The sequence below is a fragment of the Oncorhynchus clarkii genome, chromosome 17, assembly GCF_045791955.1.
Source record: "Oncorhynchus clarkii lewisi isolate Uvic-CL-2024 chromosome 17, UVic_Ocla_1.0, whole genome shotgun sequence".
Taxonomy (NCBI): Eukaryota; Metazoa; Chordata; class Actinopteri; order Salmoniformes; family Salmonidae; genus Oncorhynchus; species Oncorhynchus clarkii.
The window spans coordinates 24,257,472-24,276,008 of record NC_092163.1 but is presented as its reverse complement, the minus strand read 5'-3'; the positions used below and the strand labels follow the sequence as shown (position 1 = coordinate 24,276,008).

Below are 18,537 nucleotides of genomic sequence, written 5' to 3'. Positions count from 1 at the left end.
TGTCCAAAAGAGGTCGTTCATCCGTCTCTTCTACTGTTACGCTCCTCTGCCCGTTAAACTTGTCGTGTAGTCCTGAACAGACCTACAGAGTTTATTCTACATTCCATTTGCTCCTGAAGCTTACTTGAAGATAGGCTAGCCAGCTGTGTAGATGGTTCTGTGGTGATGAGTAGTAGAATACGTTGGTTTGAATAGTAGAATGGTCCCACTTAAATTCACTTTTCTAGATACTTTTCTTTAGACAGCTAATCAGCCGTACCAGTGATTGTCCGAGAGTTGAGTTGTCTTCTCCCCTTGTGTTGGTATTCAGGGTTCAAACCACTTTACACGTGCAGCTGCAGCCTGGCGATGTTCTGGTCTCGGAGATGAGTTTACTTTCTTCACCTCGTGTTGAGGTTCAAAGTTCCAACCATTTTAAACGTGTAAGCTCCCGCTTCATGCTTTTCTGATCTCGCTGTTGTTTCTTTACCAATCCTTTTATGCACTCTGATCGAAAGGGATGGTTCCGTCAGGCTGACACGCTCTCTGACCTCACTAGGGGCTTGGCTACTTAATGTTCAAAGTTTATAGGACACAAATGATCTGATCTCATGGCTCCTAAAATCACATTCATATCTTAACAAAAAAATGTTCATAATTGTTCATATTTCATGCTCAACGTAAAGGATGGAGACTTCGTACATGTAGTGTATATACTTTCCAAGTTACAGTATTTCCTTTATAACACTTAATATCACAAAATAAAAACCAATATGACATTAGTTTTCAAATTTTCCACTGACCATTCCCCACGTTCTCTGTTAGGAATATTTTTCCAGTATTCACTTTAGAACGTATTAAGAGATCAGGCGGGAAACCTCTGTGTAGACAAAGCACATTTCTCTGTGAAATTTGGAGAGGGATGTTCTCTCTCCTCTTCTTTAATTTACGACAGGGTGTGAGCCGTCACCCCCATTGTGCAAGACGATGGAAGGTTGAGCCCGGAAGTTACTGCTTAGAAAGACTCCAGTTGTGTACGGGATGTGTCGCATGATTAAAGGTTCCTTCTGAAACTTCGTAATCAATACTATCAGAAACACTCAAATCACACATATTAGCCACAGTCTCTAGGTGACCAGCTGCACCGAGTCAGGATCTTCACTACAACTCTAACATTAATCAGTCAACCATTATCCCTTAAGCTCCCCATTTGACTAATGGCTAAATGTGTATTCCTAACCTTGTGTGTGTATGTAGTTTAACATGACAGTGAAATATGAGTATCTATTGACAATCTAACTCAACATAGCAGTGAAACAAATTCCTTTACTCATCTAATTTGACCTGACTGCATATCTCACTGCTGCAGTCTCGACTTAAACGCTTGGAAGTCATGGTCAGTAGTATAAGTTTATTACCGATGTGGCACAATTATTGTTTCTGACACTGCATCAACGTGTTGTGGGTTAAAGAGGTCTCTATTGCCGAGGCTTTTTCACAGTATTGCTGGTAAACACCAGACTCACTGTCAATGAGATGATCACATACATGCAGTACACACATACAACCTGGTCGCTAAATTCAAGTAACTTTCCTTAAAAGGTCATTATTACTTTCCTAGATATTGGTACACTGATATTGCCGTCAGTTGACCCATCGCGGGACGTGACTTGAATGTGACTGCACGTTCTAGTCATTTGATTTCTATGATTCTCAAACTCCAGCCATTACATAGTGTATGGGCCAGAAAAATAACATGTTTTTGGAAGCAACTGACAGGATGACCCTATGGCACTTTGTCCGTTGGGAAGAAACCTGGGAGAATAGCCAAGAATGATTACAATGAAGACGACAAACCCAGGTTAATTACTTTAGGCTCTTGGGTGTGTCCCAAATGGAATCTATATAGTACACTACTTTTGACCAGGGTACTTCGGGCTCATCAAAAGCAGTGCGCTGTGTCTGGAATGGGGTGCCATTTGGGTGACTCACAGCCCACATTTTGACCCTAGGGAACAAACCATAGCATAACCTGAAGGTGGAACACTTGGCACTTCTTCAAATAAACCAAATAGTTTGATTTTACATACATAAACTATTGCCAGTCACAGGATATTGTTCTCTTAATTAAAATGTGGTGTACTCAAGATGTACTGTTAATATATGACCATTCCATAGTGAGTTGGTAACATTTGACTGGAGTGTGGTCTACCTGTGATTAAATGTATTGTATTCATGATCAAGCAAAATAAGGACAAAGACAATTCGCTGTGGCTAGTCATTCATATTTAGCCATCTAGGTAGCGCCAGCAATTCAACTGCATTTTGCTATGGCCCTTTTTGTATGCTTTAAAAAGGCATCCCTTCATCCTTCCTTTTAAAATGGGGTTATACTCTGTGGTGCACTTGAGTCAAAAGGGGTCCCCTGAATTGACAGAAATATTGGACAGAAAGGGGCTTATCTCCTGACACCCATGAGCAAAATCATATTGTAGTCTAAAACTAAGGATTGTGTGGTTTCATGAGTTAAGAAATTGTAACGTGGCTCATTTGGTAGAGCACGGCCCTTGTAATGCCAAGGTTGTGAGTTCGAGTCCCACGGGGGACCAGTACGAAAAACATATGCACTCACTACTGTAAGTTGCTCTGGATAAGAGCGTCTGCTAAATGACAAATGTAAACCTTAAAATGAGTCTTGCATGTATGGGGCATATACACAAGCTGAAGTTTGAGGTAAACAATTAGCAACTACATTTCCATACTCTTTATGTTACCGATAGAGCAAGGTCTCCAGTACATAACTCGATTAGCTTCAGTCAGATCAGTGACCATTTTGAAGGAAGGGAATCATTAAACAAATATATTCTAACTGGGCATTCAGGACCGTAGCCAGCTCTTCACTAGTTTCATAGCGGACCTACTGCATAGAGTGGTAGAAACACTTTTATTCCCTTGTTAAAAGAAGTCAAATCGTAATTATCTTTACATACTCATTGGCAGAAATGAATCAGAACATAAAAGTACTAACACAAACTTAAGAACAATCACTTCTTGTGTTTCTTGAAAAGTACCTCTTTGGTGTGGATGGGTACCTTAAATCAGGGGTTTCCAAACTCAGTCCTGGACCCCCCCACATTTATTTGTTTTGCCCTAACACTACACATCTGATTCAATTAACAAACTCATCATCAAGCTTTGATTATTTGAATCAACTGTGTAGTGCTGGGGCAAAAACAACTAAACACGCACCCAGGACCGAGGTTGGAAAACCCTGCCTTAAATCATGGTACTCTGGTCGATCTACTGGCACAAAAAAAAAAAGAAGCTTGCTCTGGACTGAGTCTCTACACAAAGCCTTAAAAACTATCTAACAACATGATTTCCCAAGTCCCTTTTTCCATCTGAGTGAGGTGGATTGAACAACAGACATTTGTTATGGGCGAGTTGAATGGGTTTGCAACACCGTGATAGCTAGAGTCCTCTCTGGTCCATCTCTGGTCAATATGGGCCACTTTAGTAGATTGTTTAGCCCATACACAGGGAGTTAAAACACTTGTGGATTTTTCCTGGAGTCTGATCAAACTGGGCTGCAGTCTTTATCGTCCCGTCCTCCAGCGTGCGGTGGACTTGTGTGGTCCTGGTTCATGGTTTAATACGGTTCAAGCTGTATGTGCATGGGTAGGCCACCGAGCTCATAGACAAGTAATGCTGCAATCGATTCACTTAAAAAATAAAAATGAAATAAACATTGGACGATGACAAACGACACTGTACAAACAAACAAACACATACAACAAAACAAAACAGTAAGACCCCCCCCCCAAAATGATTTTTATAGGGAATCTCCAAATGGTCTGCACAAATGAAAAAGGACAATCATCTTTCGTTTAAGTATTTTTTTTTATAAGGGCACATGATTATTTTTCCAGGTAGCTAAGAATCTACACTGGTATTGTCTTTTTTTTCTTCTCAAAGTCAACATCACAATTATTGTTGTTTTTTGTCCAAGTCTTTAGTGTTCAATAATTTCCCCCAGATCACATACACAAGTCTTTTTAAAAGGGGTTGGCATTCTCCAGCAGGGGCGGGCCGTCTCGATGCGCAAGGGACGGGTATGACACCGACTCCCTTTTGTACGTTTTGGGGGGGAGCTTGGGGATGGCTTGGGCAGCAGCGCTGCTGGTGCTCTGGCGGGGGGGCACAGGGGGGCCAGCTGCACCCCCCGGAGGGAGGAGGGCTGAGTCGCCGCAGCAGTCTGGGCCACCGGGCCCCAGCAGTGGTAAGGGCGGGGAGGGTAGGTGCTTGCGCGGCCCCAGCGAGGGCGAGGGAGTCGGGGGTGGTGGCGGGGTGAGCGGGCCGAACGGCGAGGGAGGGAAGAAGGTCTGGCTCAGCGTGGGTTCGCTGCTGCGGATGCGGCCCTGCGGGGGTGGCTGCAGGTGCAGGGGGCTGTTGGAGCTGGAGAAGACGTCCGGCGTTCTCACGGGCTCCCGCGGTGGCAGTGTGGGTGGGCTGTCAGGCGGCTCCGACAAGGAGGTGCGCTCGGTCGAGAGCGAGTAGCGCGGCGAGTAGACCTTGGTGGTGGTGGGCTGCCGCGGAGGGATGGCGGGGGGGCTGTCCAAGTGCTTGGACATCATCTGGAATGTGAGAGGTGGAAAAGGAGAAAGAAGGAGAAGCAAACGTTATGAAGAGTGTGGGAGAACAATTCGACAAACTCAAAATTGTCATCTAAATCTCTAGCAAATAACTGACAGCGCAACTTAGTTGTGTTTCATTGGATATTTAGCGTTCCACATCTACACTCTTGAATAAATCAATCGAGAATCCTCCTAATGGTACAGTCTCAGAACAACTTTAGGTAGCAAACATGTCAAAACAGAGTCACCTTCGAAGGGGAAGATTCAGCGGGGGCGGATTCGGGGCGTCTGCGAGGGGGCACAGGCGGGGGGACGGTGGCGTCTTCAGTGCTCCTGTGGAGACTCACCATGGAGGAAACTGAGGAGGACCCTGGAATAGAAGGAAATCAGGAACTCAAATGAAGTCTTACAGGATGAGAGTAATTACACATATTTAACCCCAATTCCCCAAATTCATCCCATACAGGGCTCTACAACTCAGGGATGGGCAACTGAGTGTCTGGGGGGGGGTTCTCTCTTTTGCTTGGCACTTGACTGTTTCCTAGGTCTTAAATCAGACAATATCTCCAGACATTCAGGCCCACGAAGAATGGAGTAAAAACAAGCATTGAAAACATTTAGAATAGAGGATGAGGAACGGATGGGTAATAGACACTCTCCTTTCGGGAAGGGTATGCAAACAACACCCCTAAAGTATTATGTTCGAGGCAATGACCAACTTCAATAACTAACTACACACCACAGAGAGATATTGTACAAGGATGCTTAGAGCAAAACCCCACAGTGACAATGAAGTCAGGACAGGAGAACAGAAGGGGGTGACACTGATCTAGGGTCAGTTTAACTGGTTAGTAGCCTGGTTAGGGTCGGTATTCAGAGAGGTAAACTGATCCTAGAGCTGTACCCGTGGGCAATGTCTACTTGGAGTTACGAAACGCACACACAGACTAGCGTTCGTTGCCATGGAGACAGACAGGCGCAACAGTGGGCGGAGATGGGAGCAATGAGGTGGATGTCAGTTGCATGCAGGTAGGGAGAGGCAAGTTGGGCTTGAGAGGGTCAGAATGAATGAGAGACGGGGGGGGGGGGGCGAGTTGATGTAGTTGCTTGGTTGGGGTGTGGGGGGGGATTCACTGACAACAGGTAGGCTGGCTTTGAGAGGGTCATACTAACGTGGGCCGTGTGGTAAAGAGACCGGGACAAAGATGCTGTCGCAGTCTGGACGGAGGGAGAGGCAGGAGGAGAGAAGAGAGAGAAAAGGCCCTGAGAGGAGGAGAGACTGATGTGGATGGACCAGTTTCATTTCGGACCACTGGACCTATCACCCATTAACCCGTTAATGTATTCACTGTTCACAATTCTGAAAGGACTGCGGGTGTCATTACCCCCCCACACACACGCCTTGTTACAACGGAGTTCTGAAAATGGGAAAGTTACTGGTATAATGTGAGTTACAGGGTAATGTAAAATGGGTTAGTATCTTTAGGACAAGAGGTTGTGTTCCCTTTGGCTGTGCTCAGAACAATATACTGTAAATCAATTGGAATACTGGCATTATCCATGTCGGCGCCAAACATTTCACAGTGATAACACTCAATTGCACTCTTGACTGGTCTTGCATGCATTCTTCCTTCCTTCCTTCCTTGGAGTAATCACTGATCTGACATGACTGGATTGGTGAAAGCTAAGAAGTGGAACACTTTGCATTCACCTAGCTAATCACTTACTTTAGCTCAGTGATTTCTTCAAGGGGAGGAAGGAAGCATTAAATTCAAACTCTCAAACACTTTCTCTATAAGCTCTAGCTGTGCTCCCACCCACCCAACCTCCCCTCCCTTCCGCCGCGATCCCCACCCAAGCTGCTCCCCCGTCCGGCTTGAAGGACCACCTACTGGAGTGGAAGGGGCTGGAGGGGCCCTGGGGCGAGTCGAACACGCTGCCGATGTCCGTGGAGCTGGAGGCGGCCGAGGCCGGCGGCGGCGTGAGGGGCGTGCGCGGCGAGTTGGGCGCAGAGGCGGCGCTCTCCATCTCGCTGTCAGGGATGCGGCTGTAGCTGATCTTGCGTGGCTCGTTCTGCAGTGGCGTCGGGTGGCGCATGGTGCCCGGGCGCACCGAGGACGGGCGCACGCCGGGCGACTTGAGCGGGCAGTTGTACTTCTTGGGCTGGAAGGAGAAAGGGAGAGAGAGGGGGAGAAGAGAGGTGAAGGAGGGGTCAGGGCAACAATATAATGTCAAGGCTTCTCAACTGTAGACCTTCAGCCCTCAAGTGCTGCTGGTTCTTTTCTATCTGGTAGTTAACTGATAAATTAATGTCGGAAGATTGGGGAACTATCTGGTTAGTGTGTTACCTATAGGTAACTGCCAAAATATACACCAACATACATAAACCAACATAAAGTGTCTTAATAGGGCGTTGGGCCACCACAAGCCTTCAGAACAGCTTCAATACGCCTTAGCATGCTTGTACAAGGGTTTAGAACTTTATCGGAGGGATGTGACACCATTCTTCCACGAGAAATTCCATAATTTGCTGTTTTGTTGACGGTGGTAGAAAACGCTGACTCAGGTGACACTTCAGAATCTACCACAAGTGTTCAATTGGGTGAGATCTGGTGGCTGACACACACACTTTAAACCCTCTATGCACCTTTGAGACACCTCTTTCAAAGTCACCAATCTCTTCTTCTAGCCATGGTAGCCAAAATGGGCAACTGGGATTTTTTTATACATGACCCTAAGCATGATGGGATGTTAATTGTTTAATTAGCTCAGGAACACCTGTGCGGAAGAAACTGTTGTCAATATACTTTATATCCTTAATTTCCTCAAGTGTTTCCTTTATTTTGGCAGTTACCTGTAATTGTTCTAGGTATCAATTCTGCTGACAAATTGTCAGTCTTTTTTCTACCTTAATAGCAGGGGCGTTGCGTCCATAGAGGGCGCTCGGACGCCGCCCCACCTGGCAGCAATGAGATAAAAATGGATTTACAAAAATGTATTTAATGATAAAATATTGTAATAATATCAAGTTAGGGGATATAAATAGCTGCACTTAGATTACAAATGGAGTTTTCAAAAAGAAAATGTGCTGCTGTAATCGGCAGCGTAGTTCCAGAGAGCTTCTCAAGCCACCTCATTCAATGCAATTCAAAGCGATCCCTATACGCCTTGCGGAACCTAAAAAAACAGAGCCAGAGGGCTGCCTCGCTTCTAGTCCTTAGAACATTTTACAAGCACTTCGCTACACCCACAATAACATCTGCTAAACATGTGTATGTGACCAATACAATTTGATTATCATAGGATTTTAGCTGCTCTTACTGAACCTATCCAAAGAGCCCCTGGTTTTCAGTTATAACTCTGAACACCAGATGGCGATGATCTACAAAAACACTGGACTGTTGTCAGGTATGAGGTGAGCTCAGACACAGAAGATGACACTGTCAAACAAGCCATGACGTTAGCTAAAACTAAACGACACACGTTTTTGTCTGTTACTGTATTCCCATATGCTTGTGAGTCTAGCAAATAAGTTGAACATTTACAGTAGCCAACTCATTCCGTTTGGAAATGTGGACTTACGTAAGCGTTATTTGTCAGCTACTTATTGTCAGTTGGCAACGTATTGACAACAGCCCCATTTGTTGGACATTTCACGAGACGCCACTGCTTAAGAGTATACATGGAGTATACATGCTTAAGTGTGGCCCAGTCTGGTCCCAGTTGGTAGAGCATGGCAATTGCAATGTCAGGGTTGTAGGTTCGATTCCCACGGGGGGCCACTACTAAAAATATGCATTCACTACTGTAAGTCGCTTGGGGCAAGAGAGTCTGCTAAATGACTAAAATGTAAAAAATAAATAATAATAATAATAGTGGAGAAAAAGTATTTTTCATCTGAACTCATGAAGATCCAATGTCCATTCTAACAAATTTTTGAAATACAACAACTGATCAAACTGCATAGGGAGTCCGAGAGAGGATAATCATGTGAACCGAACCGTAAGATCGGAGAGGAACAAGACACTTACAAATCGAGGCAACGACCGGGCATTCCGAGGCTCGATCTCCAGCGACTTGTTGAACAGATAGTCAGCAAACTCCTTCTCTGCCTTGTCCTCCATTGGATTGAGGTTTTCAAAGAACTTCTGTGATACACAAAGGAGAGGGAGTCGTCAGAAAGATGGAAAGAAAGATCCATCGTGAAATATACAAGGGTGTGGGTGATTGGGGACAATTGGATGAATAACCAAATAGTACATGTCAGGAGCTGAGTGGCAGTAACTCTCTACTAAGTGGTGAATCCTACCTTCCACTTATGTCGAATTTTCACTTAGTCATGCACTGATGTCAATGAGACTAAAGTTGAAGCTAGGGATCACCACTAAATGTATATCTAATCAAAAACGAATAGGTTGCTATGACTTGGCAAACTGTCAACTGTACATGGTAACTGTAGAGCTGAAATTGTGAAAAGGAAACAGTCCAATAATGTTTTATATTACTTCCATGTGTTACTCATATTTACACCCATTCATATTCCATGTAACTAAATGGTGTTTGTGAAACATCAATGGGTCGGACCATGCTGCAAAGCCGGAATTATTACAATTTCTACAAAAAATGTTGACTATGCGGGCTGGCCATATAGTGGGAGCCGACTTCAACAGAACGTATGACATCATTGTTTTCGCTCCTCACCCGGATATCGCTCTCCACCCGTAAGCAGTAGGGCTGGTTCTGGTACTGCTGGATCTCCCCGGTGATCTCAGCCACTTTCCGTCGCTTGCTGAAGTTGATCAGCTCCTTGCCATGCCTCTTCAGGAAGTCAGGGTTGCCTTCCTCCGTCTTCAGGATGTTCGTCAAGTAGATCCCTGAGGAGAGAGAAAGAAAAGACATGAGAGAGCAGAGCGATGATGTCCATGGACTGGCACCGGTCCGTGGAATGTTGCTGGCCGGTCCCCGAGATGGTTAACCAACACTAGTTTTAATGTAAGTGGTCCTCCAAAGAAGAAAAATCCTAGCTTCGGATAGAACAGGACAGGATCAACTTCAAAGTTCCCGAGGGGAAAATTGTCTTAGACACACAGTACTGCTGTATACCAAATTTAAAAAAAACTGTACATTATTTGTGAGTCCCTGACACAAAAGAGGGCATAGCTTCCTGGTCCCTGGTATCAAATAGGTTGAGAAACACTAGAACATACCAAAGAAGGGGACACAGGGGGGGTTGATGGAGCGTAGTTTTGCCAGGTACTTCTTGTAGTGGTCCTCGCTCAGTTCGTGGGCCTCCTCCAGAATCTTCCGCTGTCGGCTTGGAATTTGCTGGAAAGGGGGCAGAAGTTCAGTCAAAACAAGTATATATATATTTCGTCCTACAGATGCGTAGAGACGTACTCATTTCAATACTCAAACACTAGGCACTTATTTGGTACCGCAATTTTCATTGGATTCATGCAATGCCAGATACTGTGATAACACTGTCTTGGTACTATTTCCTAACACCACCACCAAAGAATCTTGCAGAAAGAACCCCTCCAGGCCTTCATCACCTCGAAGGTGTGGTCTAGCCGGTAGACAGGCGAAGAGTTCATGGCGCTGACCACCTCCAGCACGCCATTGAAGTTGTTGAGCTCCTGGAACACCTGCAGGATCTCGATGATACGCGCCACCACCGCTGCCCGCTCTTCCAGGTTCTCCGTCTCTACGATACACCTGGTGTAGAACATAGTACATAGAAAACAAATGCTATTTAAACCCAGGGGCCAGCGCTGTGTTCATTAGGCACCAAACGGACAACTGACAAACATGGAGGGACTACCTGGATTTGTCCAACAAGAAACACACATTTTTGTTTTGAATTGCAAAATGTTTTCTGCTGCAAGCCCTAATAAACATGACTCAGGTCAGCATAGTTCGGTCAATAACTTCCACAGCTGTCGTAAGGTAAGTGGGGGCAAGACAATAAGCACTGGTACATTTTAATGCTCCCAAATGTGTTTAATTAGTAACATAATATTGACCTGTTAGTCCTCATTTGGTAACATGGTGAGCTATTAAGTCAGTGTAAGGACACATTTCACTCAACCAATTCAGTTGTCCCTGAAAACTAATCAGGAAGTCTCAGGAAGTCTCTGTAAAATCAGACAGTGATTAGCAGCTCATACACAAAGAACAGTCCCAAATGTTTCCTTCCTTTTCACCTTTAGAATCAAGACGGGGAGGATAGGAGTAATCACAGCCTTATTTAGGGTGAAATTCTGCCACCTACATAAAGCATTCATAACATCTTTATGCAAAGGACATGACATAACTATACTGAACAAAAATATAAAAACAAAACATGCAACAATTTCAACTATTTTACTGAGTTACAGTTCCTATAAAGAAATCAGTCGATTGAAACAAATTCATTAGGCCCTAATCTATGGACCCACTTGGGAGTCAAGCTCACTGTCTGGGGAGCCAGGCACAGCCAATCAGAATTAGTTTTCCCCCACAAAAGGGACAGAAATACTGCTCAGTTTTATCAGCTGTCCGGATGGCTGGTCTCAGACGATCCCGCAGGTGAAGAAACCCTAATGTGGAGGGGCTTTCGTGGTTACACGTGGTCTGCGGTTGGGAGGCCGGTTGGACATACTGACAAATTCTATAAAATGTCATTGGACGTGGCTTATGGTCAAGCCTGCCAATTGCATGCTCCCTCAAAACTTCAGACATCTGTGGCATTGTGTGACAAAACTGTTTTAGAGTGGCCTATTGTCCCCAGCACAAGGTGCACCTGTGTAATGATCATGCTGTTTAATCAGCTCCTTGATATGCCACACCTGTCAGGTGGATGGATTATCTAGGCAAAGGAGAAATGCTCACTAACCGGGATGTAAACTCATTAGTGCACAACATCTGAGAAGAAATAAGCTTTTTGTGCTTATGGAACATTTCTGGGATCTTTTATTTCAGCTTATGATGGGACCAACACTATACTTGTTTATATTTTTGTTCAGTATACATTGAGCTACATAACAGCTACATAATTTACTTTATCATGCCATAAATTGATCATAGAAAATGCTTGGTCAACACTGCAAGTGTAAGGAGTATCATGGTCACATTTCACATGAGGACCGCTTCTTTGTGCTGCCAAAAAACTAAATTGACGCTCTTACTTTTCGAACCACAACGTGAGGTTGGTGGTGTGGCGGATCATGCGCAGAAGGTTGGGAGAGTTCAGCTCCTTGTCCTCCTTCGTCCACACGCTGCCCACCAGCTCTGATGGCTGCACCGCCCTGTAGATATAGGTCAGAGAGAGGTCAATAATTCTCCAAACCAAATATGTAGGAGGAGATTACCATATACCCTAACTATTCTATGCCATTATCCAAAGCGACTTACAAAAAATGTATGCAGGCACTATACTGTATGTTTATGTGATCCCAGCAGGAATTGAAGCCTCACTATGTGAGCCACAGAGGACCACCATTATTAGTTAAATGACAAATAAAAAAAAATCTGACTGTCAGTGGTCAGGTGCAAACTTCTACCGATTCCAGTCTTGGCAGCAAAGGGAGCTTTCTGTGCCAGCATTGCGCTAAGATTTTCAGACAATACCGGCGACCATTTTTGGGTCACCGAGCCGATGTGTTGTGATCTCGTCGTAGGAAATGGAGTAGGTTGAATATGTGAATGTTTTTATTTTAACAGGTAGTCTGCACTGAGACCAAGGGCCTCTTTTCCAGGGGAGCCCTGTGTACACAATACACATCAATATACACATTTAAAACTACATGTGCGTAAATGTGTAAAAAAAATAAAATAAAAAAAAAGTATATATATATTAAATATGCAAAACGCAAATAAACAATCAAACAGTTACATTTCTCAGCTACTAGGTTTTCAATCAACATCCGAGCAGCACCAGAACATCCAGTTTTAATGAGATCTGTAAATTGTTCCAGCAGTGGGACGCATTAAAACTAAAAGCGGATTTACCTAATTTGGTGGAGACCCGAGGAACCTTAAGAGTTAACCAACCCTGTGAATGTGTTTTGTAACTCATGTTTTTATCCTTCAACAACAAAGTTAGGTAAATCAGATGCTTGTATAGTAAACAAATAGGGAGTAATGAAGTGACCTATTAATGAGGACCAGCTCCATGGACATTTCAATTGATATTCTTACAGTACATACATTGAGTTACCCATAGATGCTGATCTTGGGTCAGTTGAATTTTCCCCACTAACGGTTACGGTTAATATAGGGAGAGAGGAAGCTGATCATTGATCTGCACCTAGGGGAAACTTCACCCCGGAGCGTGGGAAAGAGGTGAGGGGATAACCTTGGGTACGGCCCACCCTAGCTGTTCCCACAGGCCCAGCGACGTCAGAGGGGGAAGTGTGTCCCTGCGTCCCCTCTCTGGTGCTGCACGTTCGTGTGTGTGTGTAAGTATATGTGAGAAGAATTGTGCGCACGTGTCCTCTATTGTACTAAACAACTTTAATCTGACAAAATGGGAAAACATAGAAACACATTCAGACAAGAGTTGGATCCAAAGTGAAGACTGCATCAAGTGTGACGAATCATGAACTCAATTTTATTCACTGGGAAAAAAATTGATCACTTAGCCATAAGAATATCAATTGAAATGTCCATGAATGAGTATCTTCCAATGTAAACAACCTCTGAGGAGGATCTGGGTGCAACTGCAAAGATATGAATCCCGAAAGAACATCCCAAACTACAGTTGTTCGTTTTTTAAAGTCCTATTAACACTGAGAACTTTCTAATTACATGAAATTATATAACAAAATTGATAACAAATAATAACTGGGTATTTAGGGGACTAAATAAAGTGGAACACCTCCACCCTTCACGCCCCACCTGGAATTAAGGAAACAAATACAGCACGTGTGCCCCGTTTCAGGAAGCTAGGCGTATGTCGTACATCACTACTTCACAGGAGAGGCATTTGAACGTTTTTTACTTTTTATCAAAATGTGTTTTTGGGCAGAAATACCTTCTGGAACATGTGAACTTTCATGTGCCTTAATAGAAAATGTATATTCCATCTGTAAATACAAATTAAATTGTTAAAATTACAAGCCTAGTTGGTTTAGCCACGGAAAAAGCCAGGAACCTTCCCGCTAGCCATGATTGGCTGAGATGGGTGGGCTGGACATGCCGGGAGATGAGTTTGGTTTGGTCTGCCATGTAGCAGGCTTCTCTCTGTAACGTGAACTCTTTAGTATGTATTGATAGTCCTTTCTACTGCGCCGGATTTTGAAAGTTTTAACGTTAGCCATTGAGAACTACAAAAGTTTTGCTACTTTTCTCAACAACATTGATGCCCTGAATTTAGCAGGCGCTATCGACAGATCAGTTGGAAAAAGTTGTGATGGGCTACTTTCTGCACACGCCACGGTCAGTGTGAACCGGAGTGACTTAACACAACGCTGGCCAAAAAAAGATGTAGCTACAAATAAAACGGAGTTAAATGGTTCCAGTCTGCCGTGAAGATTTCATCCATGTAAGAGTCATTTTCAGATATTATAAGTTTCTAATTTTGTCAGAAAGTCATTTTTCATTTCAAGTTAAAGCGTACTGTTAGCTAGCTAGCGAATGTTAGCTTGCTGACGTTACGTGTATGATCTGTAGTAATATTATTTGAATCAGAAAACGATTTACATTGCTAGTTATAGCTTAATGTTAGCTCGCTACCTAGCCATCTGTTGTATTTTACGGCCATCTGTTGTATTTCATGAACATGTGTACGTCTAGACAATAGAGGCCCATCCACTTAGCTAGATGTGGCTGGGGGGTGGATATAGCATTTCTTTCACATGGCCTATCAATTTAGGCAAGTGTGTCTGGGTAAGCATCATCTAATAAATGATCAAATATTGACACTATATTTTTATCTGGACACTATCTGATTTTTATATTACTTGCAAATATGCAAGTAACCATTTCATAGTACCATTTATACCTTCTGTATCCTGTACATGTGACAAATAAACAGATTTTATTTGATATAGTGTGTGTTTACCAGAGATGGTAAAGAAAAACATGGCCTGCACCAAAGCCAAATTAGGATATTGTACAAGGACTAGATGAAGTGTATTTTTTCCTGGAGCTTTTACTTATTGTAGGCTACTACTTTTAGCACTTTTAGTCTTGAAATACTTTGTTGTTTACTACACTTCTCACTCAGTTTAGCACATGGCCTCAAATGTGAATCCTTAGATTGGTTGGGCTAAGGCTTAAGAGGGTGTGAACAATGCTGAATGCGTGTAGACAAAGAAGAGCTTTCCAAGTAGGTGTACCAAAACATTCAAGGGCCATTTTCTCAAAAGTGGGGTTACCAGTTTATCAACTTTCAAAGCAGAATTACTTTCTCAATGTTCCTCAACTGGAGTGTACGATATCCACATTTCTAGCTCGGAGTCTGTACTTTTATCCAATGTAAAAGACACTATTTCAAATGTTGCTACATAAGACCGAATCCAGGTGGTGGGTCACATTTTTGCTCTAGGACAACACTTACACAGCTGATCCAAGTAATCAAGCCAGTGACAAATCGAGGTGCCTTAGTACTGGACAGGAACAAAAAGGAATGGGAGTAAAAAAAAAACACTTGCGTGGACGGCCATACGGTCCTGTAGGCCTACCTGTAGAAGTCGGACTCGAGCAGTGTGAGCTGCCGGGCGATCTCAATTGGGTGGAGGGTCATGAGGTCAAACTGGTCTGTCTGGCCCGGCTTACTGAGGTGCCACTCGATGGGTGGCGGCGAGGTCTCGAAGGTGATGTTGTGGCTGGGCCCGTTGGCCTGCGCCTGCTTCTTCCTCTGGATGATCTTGGTGATGGACTCCACCCACTTCTTCATGGCCTTGCCTGGGAGGGGTCACAGAGAGGGAGATTGTCACTCAGAGAAGAGAAGTGAAGGAGAAGAGAGGAGAGAAAAAAATACACTAAATTAGAAGAAAATAGAATACAAGAGACGGGAGAGGAAAAGAAGAGGAGAAAATACAAGACAAAAAGAGAGGATATGCAACGGGAGGAGAAGAGAAAGTCCTTGCCCCGATTTATCCACACATACCTCGCACCAATGCAATGAACTCCTCCAGACGCTTCAGTAACTGGCAGTCCCGCTCAAAGTCATAGAAGTGGTGCTCCACCCAGTGGCGACATACATTCAGTACTCTGCAGGAAGAGAGGGTGGGTCAAAACCAGTTAGATAGCAGTTACGGACCAGCAAGAGACCGCTAACTACAAATCCTGACCTAAAAACTAAATAAATCTGACCCTGGATTAGCAACTTGAACCAACTCCTAAAATACTGGGAAAGAGATGAGTTAACTGATAAGAGACAAGAAAGCCACAGATTGAGAACTACAAAGAGTGCATGCTGGAAAATATATATGGCAGCTAGAAATGAAAACTGCATGTTCTTCAGAGAGAGATGGGAAGGGTTGAGGGTAGCTGAAGGCTGGGACTAAAAACCAACAAAAAAGATAATGTAAAATCTATTGTCCGTGAAATCTATGTAGTATGTATAACCTGAGGTGAAGCCTGAGTATTGTTGTCCATTAGTTTACTCCAATTAGGGGAGGGGTGGCAGGGTTAGTGGAACATAATAAAGTAGTGAAATATTTGCATTAAAAAATTATATATATTTACAAAAAAATATTTACAATGCATTCGGAAAGTATTCAAACCCCTTGACTTTGTCCACAATTGTTTTTCATAGCAAAAACAGGTTTTTAGAAATGTTTGCACATTTATAAAAAATTGTAAACAAAAATATAACATTTAAATAAGAATTCAGACCCTTTACTCAGTACTTTCTTGAAGCATTTTTGGCAGCAATTATAGCCTCGAGACTTCTTGGGTATGACGCTACAAGCTTGGGACACCTGTATTTGGGGAGTTGCTCACATTCTTCTCTGCAGATCCTCTCAAGCTCTGTCAGGTTGGATGGGGAGCGTCACTGCACAGCTATTGTCAAGTATCTCCAGAGATCTTCGATCGGGTTCAAGTCTGGTCTCTGGCTGGGCCACTCAAGGACATTCAGAGACTTGTCCCAAAACCACTCCTGTGTTGTCTTGGCTGTGTGCTTTGGGTCGTTGGCCTGTTGGAAGGTGAACCTTCACACTAGTCCTGAGCACTCTGGAGCAGGTTTTCATCAAGGGTGGTCTGAGTCCTTCATGGTCTGAGAGGGCTGTCATGTGCCTTTTACTGATGAGTGTCTTTCGCCTGGCCACTCTACCATAAAGGCCTGATTGGTGGAGTGCTGCAGAGATGGTTGTCCTTCTGGAAGGTTCTCCCATCTCCACAGAGGAACTCTGGAGCGTTGTCAGAGTGACCATCAAGTTCTTGGTCACCTCCCCGACCAAGGCCCTTCTCCCCAGATTGCTCAGTTTGGCCAGGCAGCCAGCTCTAAGAAGAGTGTCTTGGTGGTTCCAAACTTCCTCAATTTAAGAATGATGGAGGCCACTGTTCTTGGGGACCTTCAATGCTGCAGACATGTTTTAGTAACCTTCCCCAAATCGGTGCCTCGACACAATCCTGTCTCTGAGCCCTACAGACAATTATTTCGACCTCATGGCTTGGTTTTTGCTCTGACATTTACTGTCAACTGTGGGACCTTATATAGACAAGTGTGTGCCTTTCAAAATCATGTCCAATCAATTGAATTTACCACAGGTGGACTTAAATCAAGTTGTAGAAACATCTCAAGGATGATCAATGGAAACATGGTGCACCTGAGCACAATTTCACGTCTCATAGCAAAGGCTATGAATACTTATGTAAATAAGGCATCTGTTTAAACATTTTTTTTAAATTCATTTGCAAAAAATAAAACATTTACTGTTTTCGCTTTGTCATTATGGGGTATCGTGTAAATTGACGAGGATAAAAAAGGCTGTAATGAATAAGGCTGTAATGTAACAAAATGTGGAAAAGGGGAAGGGGTCTGAATACTTTCCGAATGCACTGTATATAAAAAAAAGTGCATGCTTCTGTTTCAACCCAGCATTGAAACAGTTTGAAACCTTTCTCTGCTAATCAGGACAGACTACCCTCCATGTGGCACCATAAGGATCACAAGAAAACCAGGATGTTTTGTTGACCCCTAGGTCATGTTCATTAGGCACCAAAATGAAAAACAGACAGGGGCTACCTCATCCTTTTTGCTGTCACATGTTCTGTTACAGTCCCTAATGAACACATCCTCTGGAATTAGGTATGGTAAGTTGGGAGGTGTGGAGAGGTACCGGAGTTGGACTGGCTGGACAAACTCCTTGCGAAATCGTTTGAGTTCGGCGCTGAGAGGTTGGTCTCCGTTCTCTATGGCCATCTGGTCTGCCTCTGTGGGCTTTGGCTCTGGGATTTCAAACCTGGAAGGTTCCGGAAAACAAAATCACAACCGAGAAGACTCAGTAGTGTGGAATCTGGGAGACACCTTTAAACCAGACAGTAGATGGTGATTGCTATACACTAGATGGCAACAATAAAGATTGGTATAATTCGAAATGTTTGAACACCTAGGTATGTTTCTACCAGGGCTGACGCCATTTAGTTAACTGTTCGATTGTTTGGTCGATAGGCTGTTGGTCAGACGGGATTTTTTGAGCGGAGCAGTCGCGAATATATATATATTTTTCATGGCATACAAGACACCTGTCTGATTCACGCATGCCTTAGTGGAATATGCAGAGGCCGCGGCAATCCAAGAAAGGGAGTGTGGCTAAGATGCACAATGTCTCTTTCCTGACATTTCGCGCGCAATCCCCATTTACATAGATCATCAGCAGAGTAGTACATTTACCGTTCATTCTCAATTTCTAATCTATAATGTTTGTTTGGTTACAGTCATTTCTGTTAATGGATTCAATATATCATTATTACAGTTGTTTACCGTTCTCAT

The 18,537-nt window shown here is 43.7% G+C and overlaps 1 protein-coding gene across 3 annotated transcripts in view; it reads right to left on the bottom strand.

Annotated features, from left to right (window-relative positions):
* Positions 1-3,812: 3,812 nt before the first annotated feature.
* Positions 3,813-18,537, bottom strand: part of LOC139370582 (son of sevenless homolog 1-like) — a 72,179-nt gene continuing 57,454 nt past the window's right edge. For all 3 annotated transcript variants that reach the window (XM_071110159.1, XM_071110161.1, XM_071110162.1), the window contains 11 exons: positions 17,885-18,007; positions 15,706-15,809; positions 15,278-15,500; positions 11,780-11,899; positions 10,166-10,328; positions 9,821-9,938; positions 9,315-9,487; positions 8,645-8,761; positions 6,506-6,776; positions 4,862-4,983; positions 3,813-4,613 (listed from right to left, as the gene is read on the bottom strand). In XM_071110159.1, the coding sequence (XP_070966260.1) occupies positions 4,035-4,613; positions 4,862-4,983; positions 6,506-6,776; positions 8,645-8,761; positions 9,315-9,487; positions 9,821-9,938; positions 10,166-10,328; positions 11,780-11,899; positions 15,278-15,500; positions 15,706-15,809; positions 17,885-18,007 (2,113 nt within the window). In that variant the 3' untranslated portion in view covers positions 3,813-4,034. The remainder of the gene's footprint in view (positions 4,614-4,861; positions 4,984-6,505; positions 6,777-8,644; positions 8,762-9,314; positions 9,488-9,820; positions 9,939-10,165; positions 10,329-11,779; positions 11,900-15,277; positions 15,501-15,705; positions 15,810-17,884; positions 18,008-18,537) is intronic.